This window comes from Chrysochloris asiatica, unplaced genomic scaffold (genome assembly GCF_000296735.1).
Source record: "Chrysochloris asiatica unplaced genomic scaffold, ChrAsi1.0 scaffold00266, whole genome shotgun sequence".
Classification (NCBI taxonomy): Eukaryota; Metazoa; Chordata; class Mammalia; order Afrosoricida; family Chrysochloridae; genus Chrysochloris; species Chrysochloris asiatica.
Window position 1 is genome coordinate 474957 of NW_006408784.1, and position 18280 is coordinate 493236.

The following is an 18280-nucleotide window of genomic DNA, read 5'->3' on the forward strand; positions in this document are numbered from 1 at the left end:
AAGTGGCAGCATCAATGGGCTCAAGAGTGGCAACAATAGTGAGGTTGGCCCAGGTTCAGGCAGTGTTTCATTCTGCTGTGCAAAAGGTTGTTATGATTCGGTACCAACTCAAAGGCACCTAACAACAACAATTCTTTTTTGGAAGAATATTTAGAGCAAGTAAGAATCCAAACTTGCATAACTTGAAACAAAAGTTAACATGTTGACATGTAAAATCTAATTATCAGCACTGGATATTTATGCAGATTTAAATTATGAATCTTAATTTTTACTGGTACTTTCCAAAGTTAAAAGTTTGGGCCATGCTTTTTTTCTTGGCGGGGGCAGGGGGTAGAAAGTGGAAGGAGCAGCATTCTGAGTAGATTAATAAATAAAAATCTGTAGCCACATTAAACTAACCAAACAAGCCTAAAGCAAAACAATAACATTTATTCAATTTCTTTATGACAGAAATCTATCTTGGGAATTTTACAGGTCTCAGGGTGCCTTCTATTTCTTTTGCCCTTTGTCAATAAGCTTAGGCTAAAGGTACCTTTAGACTCTTAGGCTGCTGTCGAACTTCCATGACATGTTTTCGCCTTAGTTCTCGCTCTCTTCGCTTGTTATATTCCAGCTGGTTAGTAAGCTCAGTTTGATGCTGCAATCTGATCAACTCACAGCGCATCTTCTGAATTGTATTGAGGTGACGAAACTCCAGTTCTTGCATGGATTCATGCTGTCGTAGTAGCATGGCATGCTCTAAGTCCTTCTGAGTTTGCCTTTTATTTAACTCCTAATCCACAACACAAAAGACATAGGTAATATTTACTGCTGTACAATGCTAGAAAAATAAGATATTATGAAACAGATCAACCAGCAAACAGATGTAACCCTCTGATTCAACAGTGGCTAAATAGCAAATATAAGGATTTCAAGACTTACTTTAGTAAATGGGCAATCAGTAGCACAAATAAATGCCTATTTTACTTATTGATATTTTTTAATAGCATAACCCTAAGACATATCTCAAGAGGCTTTACTTTCTTTTTTCCTTTCCTTTATTGTTTTTTGATTTTATATTTGTATAAAATATGGACTCTGTTGTTGTTGTTGTGAAGTGCCATCGAGTCAGTTCCAACCCATAGTGACCCTCTATAGAGTTACGTATATTAAATCAGGGCTCTGCTACTTACTAGCAGTGAGTCACTGGGTAAGTTACTTAATTCTCTGCACTTTAATTTCCTTACCTCTAAACTAGATATAATAATATAACATTGCCCATTTCATTGATTTAGTATGTTAATGAAATGAGTTGATAAAAGGAATGTGCCTATGCTGAATAAATGTTATTATTCTTTTTCTCAGATTAAAAATAACTATACACATGCACACAAAATGTGGATGTCAAAGTTTGTCCCTTTACCTTTGCAACCTGCTACCCAAAGGCCAAGAGTTTGGTACATATGTGTCCCAATATTTTTCTATGTTTACTGTGATACATCTATTATACAAAACATATAATCCTAAAAACTGGCCAACAATATACATTATAGAACTTACTTTCTTCACTTTACAATACACTGGACATATATTCAGATCAGTACATATTGAATTTTTAATTTTCTTTAGTACCTTATTGTTTTGTGATATAATTTTTCAGTCATTCGTCTATGGTTAGACATTTAAGTGATTGCCATTTTTTGCTTTTATAAATGAATTTCCATAAACATTTATACATGCTGCATCATGTAATTAAATTACTTTATCTATATCTGGAGGATAAAGTTCTATAAAAGTGGGTTTTATAGAACAGAGTTCTATAAAAGTAGATTTTATAGAACAGATTTCTATAAAAGTGGATTAGATAAAAACTGCATAATAATAGTTTGAAAAGTTATGGTTAAGTTATGCTCAAAAAGGGCAGTATCAATTTATACACTCACTAATTGTGCTTTCCAAATGCCACTACTAGGATTGGATGAACCAATATTTAAAATTTTTACTATTTAATTGATGCCACTATTTAAATTCAAAGTTCTTTAATTACTAGTGAATCTGAATAATTATGCTATATTTAAAGCTTTACTTTAAGCTACTCTAGGCTCTGGTAGCATAGTGGTTACGAATCGGACTGCAAACCTTAAGGTCAGCGGTTCGAAACTATCAGCTGCTCCGCGGGAGAAAGATGAGGCTTTCTACTCCCGTAAAGATTTATACCCTTGGAAACCCTGTACAGGGTCGCTATGGGTCGGAACCGACTCGACGGCACTTAAACAACAACAACATACTCACAAGTATACCTGATAATTAGAACAGTTATTTCTAATATTATGTGAGTTTCTGAAACATTTGTCCAATTAATAATTATATGATTACAAAAGTACATTAAATGATAATAAATATATCTCATAGTACCCATTTCAGGTCAAAGAATAAACTTCCTGTTAATTTCCTTATATTTAAAAATTAATACCTCTTTCATTCATCCATTACTTAATACTTATCGAATGTCTAATGGGGACCAGACAATGGAGGATATAATTAGACAAAGTCTGTTATTTCATACAGCTTTCATTCTAGTGGGGTAGACAGAATCTAGCCCCCGCTCCCCGCCAACATGCAAAGGGAATGTATATGTGTGTGCACATGCATGCATGTGTATAAGAGAGAAACTAATGGAAAGAATAAAATTTAAAGACAAGTGAAGGATTGATTGGGTCATCAGAGAAGGCCTTTGGAGACTTGAGTGAAGGGAGAGAACAAGCCATAAGGATATCTGTGGTAAGAGTGATCAAGGCAGTAGGAAATGTAAGTGCAAAGATCCTAAGGTTGAAAGATAATGAGCATATTTTAAGAAGGTATCCTGCTCATAAAGAATTTAAAATTTTATGTCATTCAAACATACCTCCCTCACTCCTTTCATCCAAATAACAGACTGGCTTATAAAAGAAACCGTATCACCTATGGGAAATGTGCTCCCTTACACAAGCAACTATATGAAATCAAATGGTCACCATTTACCCAAAAGAAAAGATAACACATACCTCCCTGACAAGATCTTGCTCCAAGTTATGACGCCCAAGTAACATTCTTCTTTTGAAACGACGACATTCAAGCTCTAGATATTGTCTCTGACGTCTAAGAAGGTTAGCTTCTTCTTCTGCTTGGAAATGCTGTATATTCTCTTTCTGCTTTGAAAGCCACTCTTGTTTTTCTTTTTTTGGGGTGCTCTGGTTTTCATTCAGCTCCTGGCAACATAAATAATAATTAGTTCAAAATACATTAAAAAATCAACCACATGAATGTACCATCTGTGACTGATAAATTTAAATAAAAGTACTTTATTGAGTTTTCTAATGCTTAAACAGGGCAATGACCTTGTTAGTTTTATTTTCCTCTATTTGAGGAAAAGAGGAATGTACACACACAAAAATGCTTATCTTTGTTTTACACAACTACATTTCTGATGGTTTCTACTAGTTTCAAAGCATATAGCAATTGGTCAATAAAATAAAACACTTCTTCTTTGAGTCCTTCCAAAGAACAGACAAAAGCAGTGCTTCCAGGTAAAAATCATATATTAATTAAAATTAGAGCAAAGATGCAGTTAAAATCTTATTTCTTGGCTTTACATGTTCTAAATATTAATTTTTTGGTAAAATTATGGATGGAGTATATATGAAAGAATTGGAAATTAAAATGGAAAATCAACAAAAACACGTAAGAATAGAGACTACCTTTATGAATGATATTTAATTTTTAGCATTAATATTTTACTGAAAAAAATAAAAGTTTGAGATTTTTGCTTCATATTAAATATCCTATCACAAACCACCTCAATGAAAATGCATTTATATTGGGCAATGCAAAAAAAGAAAAATCAACAATATACTCAATGAGGCAAACTCTAGAATGATAATACTTATATATTTTCAAATTAAAAACCATCAACATTATACAGATTATAATTCAGCTATCTTTCTGAGTATGTAAGTTGATTTTCAGATACTTTTAATGTCACTTTTCTTTATTGTTCAATAAAGAGCATAATTCTTTGCAATGTTTGTTCATAACATAAAAATAAAAGCACATCAATCAGTAGCTCTCCACTTAGAAATGTTTGTGTATACATACTGTAGGGATACACAGAGATAATATAAGCCATGTACAGAGAATCACCTGGAATAGTTTTCAAAATCTTTGCCAGGAAACTTTCCCACTAAGATTCTGATATGTTCCTTTTTCTATACTGGGAATCATTATTTGAAATAATTGTAACACATACACACACAAAATTGGGCTTCTAAAAGAGAATGGATTAGTTGGATGACAAATTATATACCTAAAGGATTATCCAAACAAATTTATCCATAAAACTAAAATCTAATTTCCCTGGAAAATAGAAATGTACAACTACATTTTGTTGAATATTGATTTATAGCTGGAAAACTCTGTTTAGAATGTTTTCCAACCAAATGTTCCACTATAAAATTAGGCTTTTGCATTATAACATTGGAAATATTTTGCAGGGAACACCATTCAGAGCTGGAAAACTCTTCAGATTAAGCTAATTTTAAGTATATCTATGTGCCACCAATAAGTACATGATAAGACTTCCATACCTGATTATACAGATAATTTCTATACAAGAAAAGGCATTCTTATTTTATTAAGATCAATTAATATATCAGTTTAATAATTACATGCATTAAAAATTTCAGTCAGTTAGTCTGTGAGAAGGAATAAATAGATATACCATTTTTCTATCCTGGCCACTATCCTAAACAGTTATTCCTTTGGAAATTATCTTGGAAAAGGTTTACTTTAACAATGAAACTATGTAGCCATAAAGAAATCATAAGCATGTTCTCTATGAAAGAAAACTTGAGAAGCAAATGCATTTTTTATTCTTACTCTAATGTTAAAAAAATCAGAATGAGAATTAGTCACTATAACCTTCTGAGCTCAAGAAAAAAGGTAAGGTTTACCTTAGAAGTATGCAATATGTGGCATTTTTCACAGCTCAAACATTTTTGTTTTCATTCCAAAGAGTCAATTACTTAATAAAAACCTAGAAAAGCTAATATAGATAAAATAATTTGATTTTCAGGATGATCTTTTTAAATCCTACTCAACTGGAGAACTTAATCAGATAAAGAGTAATTGATAACCAATGTCTTCACTTAAATTGATATACATTTAATGACTACAAACAACAAAAAATTTTACCCTAATGGTTTTATAAGTTGATCACCATTAAATGTAATCAATGAACAGGTAACTTGTTAGGTAATTTTATAAATGAAGTACCTCCTTAAGCTGTTCCTTTCGAAGTTTATACTCTCTTTTTTGGGACTCCAAAAAGCTGTTTAGTTCTTTCTTTTGCTGGGCCTGAATATGCTGCTGAAATTTTTTCTCCTCATTGGCCATCACTTTAGCCTAAAAGAAATTTTAAAAATGTTATCAAGTTAGCTAAGTAGATAGGTAAGTATATATACATACACATATATACATATATACACACACACATATATACACACACACACTGAAAGAAGCATAAAGGATTACCAAAACAAAAATATTATGTATATTTATACATAAAACAATGTAATAATTTATCTTCAAATTAAATCCAGATCTTTAATTTCTATATTGATATGAAAATGTTAAACATTAGACATATATTAAATAGTATTTTATTTCTGATTATGTATACAGTATATATACTCATTGTAGAACATTCAAGAAATATAAAATACACAAAGAAGAAAAATTTTACATGATTGTAGTACTCAGAGACAAACAATATACCATTTTGGTGATCACCCTTCACTTTTCTATGCATAGACAGGGCTTAAAAGTTTGTGAAATAATTTCGTTACCTTTTAGTTCTGTTTTTCCACAAACTTTTCTGAAGTACTTTTGTAAATTTAAAAAACTGTAATCATATTACACATCTTATTTTATGAATTACTCTACTAAATATGGTCCAATCCCCAACAGGATTCTTAATATCTGCACACTCTTTCATTGAACGATTTTAAAATAAAATATTTATTTCACCATAAATTATTTTCCACTATTAAGATAGACTGTTTATGTTTTAGGGAGGGAGAAAGGATGGAACAGGGTAACTGATAAAAATGCCTCAATGAGGACTAGTGAGATGTACTTTGATAAAGTTTATGAACTTATTGAACAGTTCATATTTTACTTGATAAATATGATTGTTAGAATAAAATGAATGACATTATTTGTAAGTAATAAAATGGATTAAATATTAATTCCTCTTGATTTATAATCTCCCACATTCTCTGGATCACAATAATGCTATTATTCTCATAAAAATGCTGCTACAAATTTAATGGTTTCCAAAACAAATACACACAGAAAAAATCATAAATGACTTTTTGAGACAGGAGCTAGCTCATAATTACCTATCCATGGTAATTAGAGCTCCTAAGATACCCAGGATACTCAAGGTTTAGAATAGTTTTATAGTATCACAGGAGGTACGTCACCTATCAAGTGACAGGAATGATTCCATACTTATTAATTTGCAGACCCAGTATTCAACATTAAAACACATTAATTTTTCATCATAAAAATTTTTGTTGGCTATTATAATATCTGTAAGATAGACTACCTCCAATTGATATAATTACTTTTAAGATTTGTTTGACAAGAAATATACACTCACACACAATTAGAAAAAATACAGGAGGCCAGATACGTTGTGACTGATCTGTCACCAATTAATACAAAGTCATACACAAGTTATACAGATGCTTCTCGCTTCCTTTAGTCAATTTGTTTGGCTCCTGGGAACCCAAAAACCCACCACCATTCAGTCGATTCTGACTCATAGTGATGCTATATAGGGTTTCTGAGACTATAAATCTTTATAGGAGCAGAAAGCCCCATTTTTTTTCCTTGGAGCGGCTGGTGGGTTTGAACTGCTAACCTTGTGGCTAGCAGTCTAGTGCTTATTCAACAGTGCCATGAGGACTTCAGGCTCCTGGGAACAGATACCATAAAATCAAAATGACATCTGGTTAATTCTGAGTTACCACAGGTTAAAATAAGCAAATTAGTAATACTGCTTAAGTCACCTCTTTTTCCATAGAAGCCTGATGTTTTTTGATAAGTTTCTCCATTTCTGCAGCAAAATTGTTACGTTGAGTTTCAAGATCTTTGTCTAATCTGAGACGGTGCTCATCCATCTCAGCCTTTAGCTTATTTTCCAGAGTCATCAGCTGCTTTTGATGTTGCCGCCTCATACGCTTATAACCAGACATCTGTTCTCTAAGTTCAGAGTCCTGCTCATGTTCTTGCATTTGCCTTGTAACCTAGACATATAGAATGGAAGAGAAAAAAATAAAACACTTCTCTTTTAAAAACACTTTAGCTCATTCTAATATTAACTATGTAGGCAATTAAACTTAAAGAGATCCCAATGAAAAATTCCAGTAATTTTTTTAAAAGAAAAAGATAAGTTGGTTCTAAAATACATAAAGGAATATAAAGGACTTAAAGTTCTCAAAACAATCTTGAAAGACAATAAAAACGGAGAACTTGCACAACAGTAATCAAGACAGTATGATAATGGTATAAGGAACAGCTAAATGCATCAATGGAACAGAAGAGAATCTTGATCAAGACCCACAATGATTTTCTATTAAAAAGTCAAGTAGTAAAAGGGAAGTCTTTTTTTATATCAATCTGCTAGTCCCCTGTATAGAAGAAATTAAACCTTCACTAATATATCACTCCAAACACAAAAATCAAGAAGAAATCATAAAACATCTTCATGATCTTTAGTAAGTAATATACTTACTTGGATAGTACATGAAAAAAGAACGCATAAATCAAACATTCTTTAAAATTTTCATTTTTCCTATCACCACACCATTAAGAAAAGGAATAAGCAAAACAGACTGAGAAGAAAAATTCATTAACTAAAAATGATAAAAGATTGTGTCCAGACAATACGGGAGCTTCTATAAATCATTATTAATGAACAACTCAATAAAAATAATACATATGAACAGACAAAAAGCATATCTAGTTGCATGGAAATGTGTACTTTATGAGAGCCTACTTTTCTAATGGCATCTTAACATAACTTCTTTCTGTCCCTAATAACTTCTATCATGTTTTAGTCCTACTCAGCATAATGATCAGGGTTTTAAATACTCTAATTTACAACATCTTAGTAACAGACAAATAATCCATTTTTAAGAGCATGCAGGAAATCAGAACTACTTTAGAGTATACTAATTGGATTATTTTCCATTTTAAAACATTTCTCTGTACTTTGGCTAGAGTCTCACTGTGTAATTCTTCATTGCCAATTCTTTTTTTTAATAGCAATCTCATTTCTCCTGTGCTAAAACTTACTAATAATTTAAGGTTCAAGCTATTTCTTTTATAACTACTTCCTCTCTACCCCTAATCAAAAGCTATCTGAATTTCTACTTAGTACTCTGAATCTCTTTTAAGCATTTAATGTATTTTAACATTAGTTATTTATGTACATGTCTCAAAGACCTCTCAAAAGTGACTTGCACGTTATGTTTCTCATAATAAGCACTTTAAATGTTAGTATGTTTTCCAAAATTAACTCCCAACTACGAAAAAATAAGATAGAGTTTTACTTGAGTATATATGCCAATATCCAAAATAAAAAATTTCTCTATCCAATTTAGAAGTACATACCAGTGATGCCGTCCGTATAGTAGCAAAGTGTTCTCGATTACGATAGTGTGATTTGTGACGGGATACTTGGGGTGGAGACTGTGGATCAGTTGCTCTTGTTCTAGAGTCTCCTTCTTCTCTGTAATTTTCTTCCTCCTAGGCAAAGAGAAAAACAATACAATATCATGTAAGGTGAATGCACAGTACATTTTAACTGCCAAGAAAATTAAAGCCTAAAGACAACTTGACAACTTGAAAAATAACTCTCAAAGCAGTGTATGCAATAATACAATACATAGATTCAGGATAAGGAAAGGTACAAGACTACATTTGCATCCTACCCAATATATGAAAAATTGGAAATCTTCAATATAATTTAACAAAAACAAAGATGATGAAACATGCATTCAGTATTTTAACTGTTATAAAAAAATTAATTATTCTAAGGTTCTTGTGTCTTAAGAACAATACAATTTAAACATGTCTTTATAATATTTCTGCCATCTGTCAAAGATAAGTAATTGATGTCATCCTTTAAGAACAAAAATTAAACATGTTTTTGGCCCTAATAACAGTGGCACTTAACCAAATCTTTCTTTTTTTTTTAAACTTTTTAGTGTGAATTGAGTGAAGGTTTTACAGACAAGATCACCAACTTTACCAGATCATTTCAAATCATTTGTGATAACATCTTAAGTGGTATTACAAGCTGTGATATTAAAAACAGAGCATTGTTATTAAGTGCCAAAAGAAGTAGATTTTCAAATAGTTTTAAGAGAAATTTAAATTTTGTACTCAAAAGTACAAAGAGTTATACAGCAAACACCCATATTTCCTAAACCCATTAGTAACTTTAATTTTCCATAATGATACTGTTTTATTTTAAATATATAAACATTATAGATAATACAAAAGCTACTTGTAATCATCATCCAACCCTTCTCCCACTCTCCCAAAGGGAACCATTATCATGAAATTCATGTGTACTCTTCTACTTTTTAAATATTTCCCATGTCACTAACTTTAAATAATGTATTATATAATATGTCAGTACTTGTTTTCTTCTATGATTCTAAGGAACTGTGGTAGCTTACTGGGTTACCTGCTGGGCTGCTAACCACAAGGTTAGTAGTTCAAATCTACCAGCTGCTCTGTAGGACAAAGATTAGACTTTCTGCTCCCATAAAGACTTATAGCCTTAGAAACCCTAAAAAGGGTCACTATAAGTTGGAACTGACTTGAGAGCACACAGCAGCATCGCTTTAAAAAAATCCCATGTTTTTAATGAATTCTCACGACATTTGTTTTCCAAATGCAGACATGAGATTGGAAGTTAACGAGTCAATTATCATTTTAAAATGACTTATCTAAAACTGTCTCAAACTACAGAAACATTACAGAAAACCACCTTTTCAAACCAATCAGACTAAATAAATTTATTCACTAAAGTTGGTATGTTTTCACTGAAATCCAAATACTCACAGGCTTTAAATGGATGACAGAACTATTAGACATCACTGTGTGGTCCCCTTCCATCATGTCTAACTCACTCTTGTCATCTGAGGCATCGGGAAGACTGTTAACACTACTGCTTTGGCTACTGGCACTGATGGACATACTGGGAATAGATTGATTACTTCCAACACTATTCACTGTTCCCGTCCGTCCAACACCATGATCTTGTTCCTAAGGGAAAAGAACAGAATTAGGATAAAAATATATATCTTTTCTCAATTCTTGATTTTAAGCACCTAGAATGCTGCTTGACACACCATCCTTAGATAGTTAGAGGTCTTCTAAGAAATGTCCTATATTTGTCAATACCACGAAATTTCCCAAATGTTAGTTGATAGAAAAAGAAACAAAAATAGCCAACAATAACAAACTCAACTGTGTAAATAAGTCAGCTGGTCAGTTTTGGGTTATGCATAGATATTTTCTCTGAACTGTTCGACATTTTGAAAACCATTTCTATCACACATCTTACAGGGAATACTTGTATATAGGTATTCTGTTTGCTTCTCTATTATTGTCAGATCTAGTACAAGACCTTACCTTCTTTATAAAATAATCCTATAAATATCCCTTTTAATTATTATGCTTTTTTAAAGCCACAACTATATTCTTCTTTCTTCCTCAAACTAGTTTCTAGACAAGGCTTTCTTCTAACAAACAATTTAATATTAACTTCTACCTATTATTGTGTAAGGACTCTTGGTAGGGCGTTGTAGAATCAGCACTAGACTAACTACTACAAATAGGCAGTTCAAACTCACCAGTTTCTCCTCAGAAACTCTAAACAAAGTGGCTATGAGTCAGAACCAACTCAATGACACTTAACAACAACACTACTGTGTAAACTAAGAATTATTACACGTAGGCTCAATCACATGAATATTTCCCTGAAGTGACTATGCAGCCATGGTATCTGGGAGCCAACATCAAAATAGTTTTATCGTACAAGAAATCTATAAGATACACAGCATTTAATAAATATAGACACAGTATATATATGTACAGACACACACACACATATATAACACAAGGGAGTTTCAAAAATTTCATGGAAAATTATATTAAAAGATAATGGAATTTTCTGAAGTTCTCTCAATGTATGTGTATTAAGTATACACACACACACTTTTCTTATATTCTTAGCCCTACAGGGATGCTGGTAGAGATTTAATTACATTAGAATTTTGTAAAACATTTTGAAAACCATTGCTATTATACATCTCATAGGGAATACTTGTATACAGATTTCACAACTTCACAAAAATTTTTTTTGTGTGAAAAATTTTATTTCTAATATAGTCAAAACAATTTTATAATGACTATCAGAAAAACTAAAAACAAAACAAAAACCCAAACTGTAAGTTATGAAAGTTTTATATTTTATAGTTCATCAATTATGAAGTGCTATTAAAAAGAAAAAGTAATTAAATAATGGTCTTTGTTTTAGAATTCAAAGTGAACTGTCTCTCACTGGAGAACAACAGTAAAGATCAAAATTTGGGATTCTGACAGGGACAAAGCAGAAAATTTTTAATAATAATTATAATAACAAAAAAATAGAGCCACATATACTGAGCTTTATAGATATTTTCTTTATAAAAATTTAACCCATATACCTCTACCATTTTGAACCTTGGTTTTCTTACCTGTAATATGAATACTTTGGAACTGAGGAGATGGGATGAAATTATGCCTTTAAAGCACTCACTGGTTATTTCCCTTCATGTATAACTGAAAGGAATCAAGTTTCCCTGATGACACAGAATGCCTAGTTATTGTCATCTTCCAGAATCTATCATTTCAATTATTTCCCAAAGTGTGTCCCATGGAAGCAATTTTTATTGCTAATGTTTATTTAAGCTTAACTTTAACAAAGGAAGTAGAAAAAATGAAAGCCAAAAGGACCAAGAAATTTTGAAAGTAACTAGATTAAATAAATCTGAAAAGGTTTAACAAAAGATTTCTCAGCATCTTTACAAAGCCAATGTATGTTACACAATGGAGTTAGGTTTAGAAAATGCAATCTAACATGATCTAAGATATTTTATTCTACCTGGGATCTTACCAGACTACTCTTCTACTGTTAAGAAAACACAATCTGGGAATCAATGATATAAAAAGTAGATTTGGGGGAGGATAAATTATAAATGGTGAAAAAACCATTAAAGACAGCTCAATATTTGAGTCATTTCCAAATTATTACCTCTTCTTCTTCCTGTGCTTCTACTGCTGGCCCATTATGTGCCTCCTGGAAAAGGAGTTTCTTCATCTTTCGATACTGTAGATTGTCTAACTCTCTTACTGCATCCTTTGTCCTTTGAATGAGATCTATTAACACTGTCTCGGGGCGCTCCCGAAGAACAAACATGTGCTATATTAAGAGTAGAAAGTAATAAAAGTTAGGCTGAAATCTGTTTTTTCCCCAATTGGTATACCTTAATTCTCAGACCCTATATTTACTATTGAGCCATGGTGTGGTGCTGTGGGTTAATGCGCCAGACTGCAAAGTTGTTTGAACTGCAAGGTTAGTGGGTCAAGCTCACCAGCTGCTCCTTGGAAACCCTATACAGGGTCACTATGGGTTGGAATCAATTCAATGGCACTTAACAACAGCAACACAGTACTACTGGAATGAACTTAGTGGTCAGTCTCTGCATGGAAGGCAAGAATTCTATCCTCCAATACCACCACAAAAGTCATGATGGATAATGAATATAATCTATAGCTAGCTAACACTATTACACTGTTGTCTTTGTATATTTTCAAAACTGTCATTTATATACATGAACCTATATAACCTACATAACCACCATTGTGCATTTCTATTTAAAAAAAATTTAATCTTGTTCTTTCGTTGGCAAACTGAAAATCCAGATTTGAAATAACCAAAGTTATCTGAATAACCAAAGTGTCTTAACACTAAATATTACAATTAATCAGACTCCACAATAAAGGATTACATGGTCTAAGAATGACATGTATCATTAGCAAACTGGCTGCAAAAGACCTCTTTTTAAAGTGTTTAAGAGGAAAGATGTTACATTGAGGACTCAATGTTCAGACCCATGCTTCTGAACCAAGTCATGGTATCTTCAATAGTCTTGCATGCATGTGAAAGGAGCTCTGGTAGCGTAGTAGTAATGAGTCGGGCTGGTAACCTCAAGGTCGGCAGTTCGAAACTACCAGCCGTTCCATGGGAGAAAAATGAGGCTTTCTGCTCCAGTAACAATTTACAGCCTCAGAAATCCTATACAGGGTCGCTATGAGTCAGAAACGACTCCATGGCACACCACCACCACCATATATATGTGAAGGAGTCCTGGTGTGGTGCTGTGGGTTAATGCACTGGACTGCAAGGTTGGTGGTTCAGGCTCACCAGCTGCTCCTCAGAAACCCTATACAGGGTCGCTATGAGTGGGAATTGACTCGATGGCACTTAACAACAACAACAAATTATGCATATGAAAATTGGACAATGAATAAGGAAGACTGTAAAAGAATCAATGCATTTTAATTATGGTGTTAGAGAATACTGAAAGTACCAGGAACTGCTAAAGAACAAACAAACCTGCCCTGGAAGAAGTATAACCAGAATGCTCCTTAGAAACAGAATGCTCTCTAGAAACAAAGACAATACTTTGTCTCTCATACTCTGGACATGTCATTAGGAAGGACTAGTTCATGGAGAAGGACATCATGCACGGAAAGGTAGAGGGTCAGTGAAAAGGAGGAAGACCCTCATCAAGATGGACAATGAAACCAAACATAACAATTATGAGAATTATACAAGACTGGATAGTGTTTTGTTCTGTTGTGCATAAGGTCATTATGAATAGGAATTGATTCAATAGAAACTAACAATAACATTAACATGAACTAGTAATTTCATATCAAAGTTCAGTGCAGGTTTCCACAGGAATGTATTTACCAATGGTAAATTATGTAGCATGAACTTGGATACTATGGGTATCCATAGTATAAATACACAAATACAGGTATTTTTTGATACATTTATTTGCATAGAGGGAGCGCTGGAGGTGCTGCAGGATCAGCACTGGACTGCTAACCACAAGCAGTTGAAACCGACCAGCAGCTCTGAGGGAATTAAGATGAGGCTTTCTGTTCCCATAAAGATTGACAGCCTCAGAAACCCTACATCGGGTCAATATGAGTTGGAATTGACTCAATGGCAATAGGTTTAAAATTTTTTTTTTTTTTTAAACATGTATAACACCCTTTATAAGACATTTACTGCCTATTAAAAGCCATAATATTAATAACAAACAACAGAAAATTAGAGAGAATAATTCCCAGCAATAGGATTATTATACCACTTCCTTCCAGAAATTTTCTGTGCATAGATTTTGTTTTACAGACATGCAATTAGCATATAGATTATAAAAAGATACCTTCTGGCATTGAGTTCTATGAGATTATCTTTTAATTCTTATAATACTTTTTTCCTTTTTTCTTATTTCATTTCTTCTCTGTACAGAGTTGTAACTATACTTAACTATTTTTTTTCTACTTGCTCTGTCATAAATATTATTCATGTTATTTAAACTCATACAGTAAATGTTACATGCCATTCCTCTTTCTCTCATTACTTGGATTTTACTGCTGTTGTTAAGTGTCACTGAGTCAGCTCCAATTCATACTGACCCTGTAATAAGGATTCTGAAGAGCAGATGGTAGGTTTGAACTGCTGATTTTGTAGTTAAGTAGTCAGTTCAATGCTTATCCTACAGCACCTCACCAGGACCCCATATATTACATTAATATAGGGCAGATCAATAAATAAAATATGGCAGATATAAGCAGCAAATTCAAAGTTAAACTGTTTTACCAACTTTGAAATCAAGATAGTGTTCCACATAGAACATACTTTTGTACAAATAAAAGTTTAGTTATTTGATACTTGTGATTGTTTAAACATATGTTCTATACAGACACAGTAAGAACACCTAATCCATTTTTAAAAAGCAAACCAAAAAGAAAACTCTCTAGTGGGAACAGTATAAAAATTCAGTATTTTAGTAAAAACTAATAAGAGTATATCTAATCCTTGATTCAGAAAAAAAATAAGAAACATGTTTTTTAAACTACAGAATATTTAAAATTTAGATATAATAAAACTGACCTTTAAAAGTTCCTCTGATGTAGGACGATCTTGAGGAATTTTCTGGAGGCAAGAATCTACAAAGTTTCGAAAATAATCAGACCTATTGTAAAGGAAAGTATTAAGTGAACATATTGCTATTTCCTTTAAAAACACATCCAAAAATCAAGGTATGTGCATACTGGTGAAAAGGGAAATGGAAACAAAATGACTATATATATTTCCTACAAGTCAATGAATAAACAATGAGAAGTAGTCAAAAGCAATCAACGAAACATCCCATACATAAAGCAAGCATATGTTATGTGAAAACCCTGCTCCCACATATTAGCTATCACAACCCCTCTGTATACATAGGCAAAATTAGGGAAGCCTATCTACATTTTGAAAACTACATCCAAATCCAAGATAACATTCTTCTCGATTATTTCTTCCCCTTCTCTAAATCATCTCTTTGTGTGACCCCTTGGATGATCTTCTGTATAGCATGTTTCAGAACACCATTCTAAAGAGAGCACTTTTTTGTAACTGAGTATTTGGTACCCCTGAGCAAATGGATAAGATTAAACCTAGAAAGCCAATTAAGGCATTTTTTAATATGTTATTAGAAGTCTGAAACATAGTATTAAATGGTGTTATTGACTACAGTTAGTTCATTGAGTAAGGTAGTAAAAAATAATCACTCAATGTTTGTCATCAATATCCAAATAATATTTTAAGTTTCTTATAGGGAAGAATTCTTTTTTCTTTTTTCTAATCCCCAAGTATCAAACAGCATAAAGATAGTGTTTAGTATATTTATTACTTACATGATACTTATGACTTAATACCATAATATTAAACTCTGCCTTTCTATAGAACTCCACATAAGTAACAATTGAATGTGTCCTAATTACATAATCTTAAAAAATACTTATCTGACTCATGGATCTACTGATAAATTTTAAAGTATTAATTAAGTATGCCAATTTTTCCTTAAAACTTTTCAAATGAGGTATACCTGAGGAATTAATCTCCTACTAAAATTTTCTACCATTGATAAAAGAATATCATCAGAACAATCTGAATAACAAATATTCTTGTTGCTAAGTGCCGTCCAGTTGTTCCTACTCATAGTGATCCTGTTCCTAGGCTTTGAATCTTTGAGGGAACATAAACCTTCATGTGGTGAGCTCAAACCATTGACATTGTGGTTTGCAGTCCAGTATGTATCGTATGGAGTCACTGTGCTTGCTAAATAACAAATCTCATTATTAAATCAAAATGATCCCAAACTTTTAAAATTGTCTGGTAATTCTGATCAAGTCAAATAATTTTACCTATTTTTATATCACTTAAATTATAAACTATTTCTTAAATGAAATACAGGTTGTGGAACACTATAGATTTTAGTTATTAAAAAATGCTTAAATCATGCTATTTACTATGTAATTAAGATAATATGTTCTCCTAAAGTGAAAAAAATTTTGCTTCCATATTAACATCATAAGGCTTTTTATAGCTAATGTGAAGTTATATACAATCATAAGTCAAAAAGAACTGTTCTTAGAGTTCATACATGCGTGGGTTTATTCCACATAAAACATCAGTGAACAGCTGCAGACAATTTCTTAGTTAAAACCTGTCTTTGTTTCATTAGGGTACCTTAAAAAAAAAAAAAGCCCAGTTGAAACAGTATTTCTGAGGGTATCTGTAGGACCAATTAAATTCAAAACATAAGGTTAGTTCAGTATGATGACTGGTTTTTTTGGGTATTTCAAAGGACACAGGAATATAATGGGGGCTTAATAGAAAGAAGTTTTCAGAAAACTGAAGACTGTACTGACGAGAAAAAGGCCAGGAAAGTTGTACCAAGCAGTACATGAGAATGTACCTGTGTTCATTCTCTGAAGGTACCAAGGAGCTGTCATACAAGAATTTTGTTGGGGAATTTTGTCCTATCTGCCCTATAGCCCTGGTCTTGCCCCCCTTCAGACTTTATTTTTGTTATACAAACTCAAAGAAAATGAACATGATTTGAGTTCCTTGAGGATGCCAAAACTGTCAATGTGGTATGAAACTGAAGAGCTCAGAATTCTTCAGTGAATAGATAGAGATGGAAGCCTGCCTTTAGAAGTATACAGACTTAGATGGAGGATATGTTGAGAAACAAAAACTTTACATCCAGATATTTTTGTTGAAGGTTTCTATGATTTTGTAGCAATACTTTGTGACTTATCCTCATAAATACTAAGAAATGAAAATATAATAAAGGAGAAACATGATATACCAACCCAAACCAATTGCCATTGAGTTGATTCCAACTCATAGCAACTCTATGTAGGTTTTCCAAGACTGTAAATCTTCATGGGAGCAGTATCATCTTTCTCCTATAGAATAACTGGTGGGTCTGAACAGCTAAGTTTTCGGTTAACAGTCCAATGCTTATCCCACAGTGCTTCCAAGGCTCCTTAAACATGATATAAAAAAGATAATATATCTCCAGGTAACATGTTTTACAGAGTGAGGTGGCTCGACAGGCTAAGCAGTGGACTGAGAATCATAAGGTGAGCAGTTCAAGCCTGCCAACTGCTCCATGGGAAAACAATGAAGCTTTCTGCTCCTGCAAAGATATACAGGGTCTCTGAGTCAGAACCCATTTGACAGCACTTAAAAACTACAACAACACATTTTACTTAAGAAAAGTAAACTCATTAACAGATCACAAAATAGCATTCCACTTATACAAAGTTGAGTATATATCTCTTAGTAATACTCACCATTCATTAGATTGTAGTGTAGGGGATTCATTCTGGGCTATATGATATAAGGCACTCATTGCATTCATATTAAATAAAGGAGGCTTCCTTTCCGCTGTAAAAGAAAGAACTTTCCTGTTAAAATACTGAGTTGAAACCTACTCAATGGCACTTATAACAACAACTATTAAACTATATATACTGAAGTACTTACTACTAAAGATTTTATATA

The 18280-nt window shown here is 32.5% G+C and overlaps 1 protein-coding gene across 2 annotated transcripts in view; it reads right to left on the bottom strand.

Moving 5' to 3' along the window:
- The window catches only part of TAOK1 (TAO kinase 1), an 85899-nt gene that overhangs the window by 15515 nt on the left and 52104 nt on the right, over positions 1 to 18280 (bottom strand). The window contains exons 8-16 of one of the 2 annotated variants that reach the window (XM_006874184.1): positions 18070 to 18163; positions 15332 to 15413; positions 12395 to 12562; positions 10159 to 10362; positions 8698 to 8832; positions 7092 to 7328; positions 5290 to 5418; positions 3024 to 3227; positions 533 to 772 (exon numbers count right to left, since the gene is read on the bottom strand). In XM_006874184.1, coding sequence (XP_006874246.1) covers positions 533 to 772; positions 3024 to 3227; positions 5290 to 5418; positions 7092 to 7328; positions 8698 to 8832; positions 10159 to 10362; positions 12395 to 12562; positions 15332 to 15413; positions 18070 to 18163 — 1493 coding nt within the window. The remainder of the gene's footprint in view (positions 1 to 532; positions 773 to 3023; positions 3228 to 5289; positions 5419 to 7091; positions 7329 to 8697; positions 8833 to 10158; positions 10363 to 12394; positions 12563 to 15331; positions 15414 to 18069; positions 18164 to 18280) is intronic. The other variant, XM_006874185.1, reaches the window with a different exon arrangement.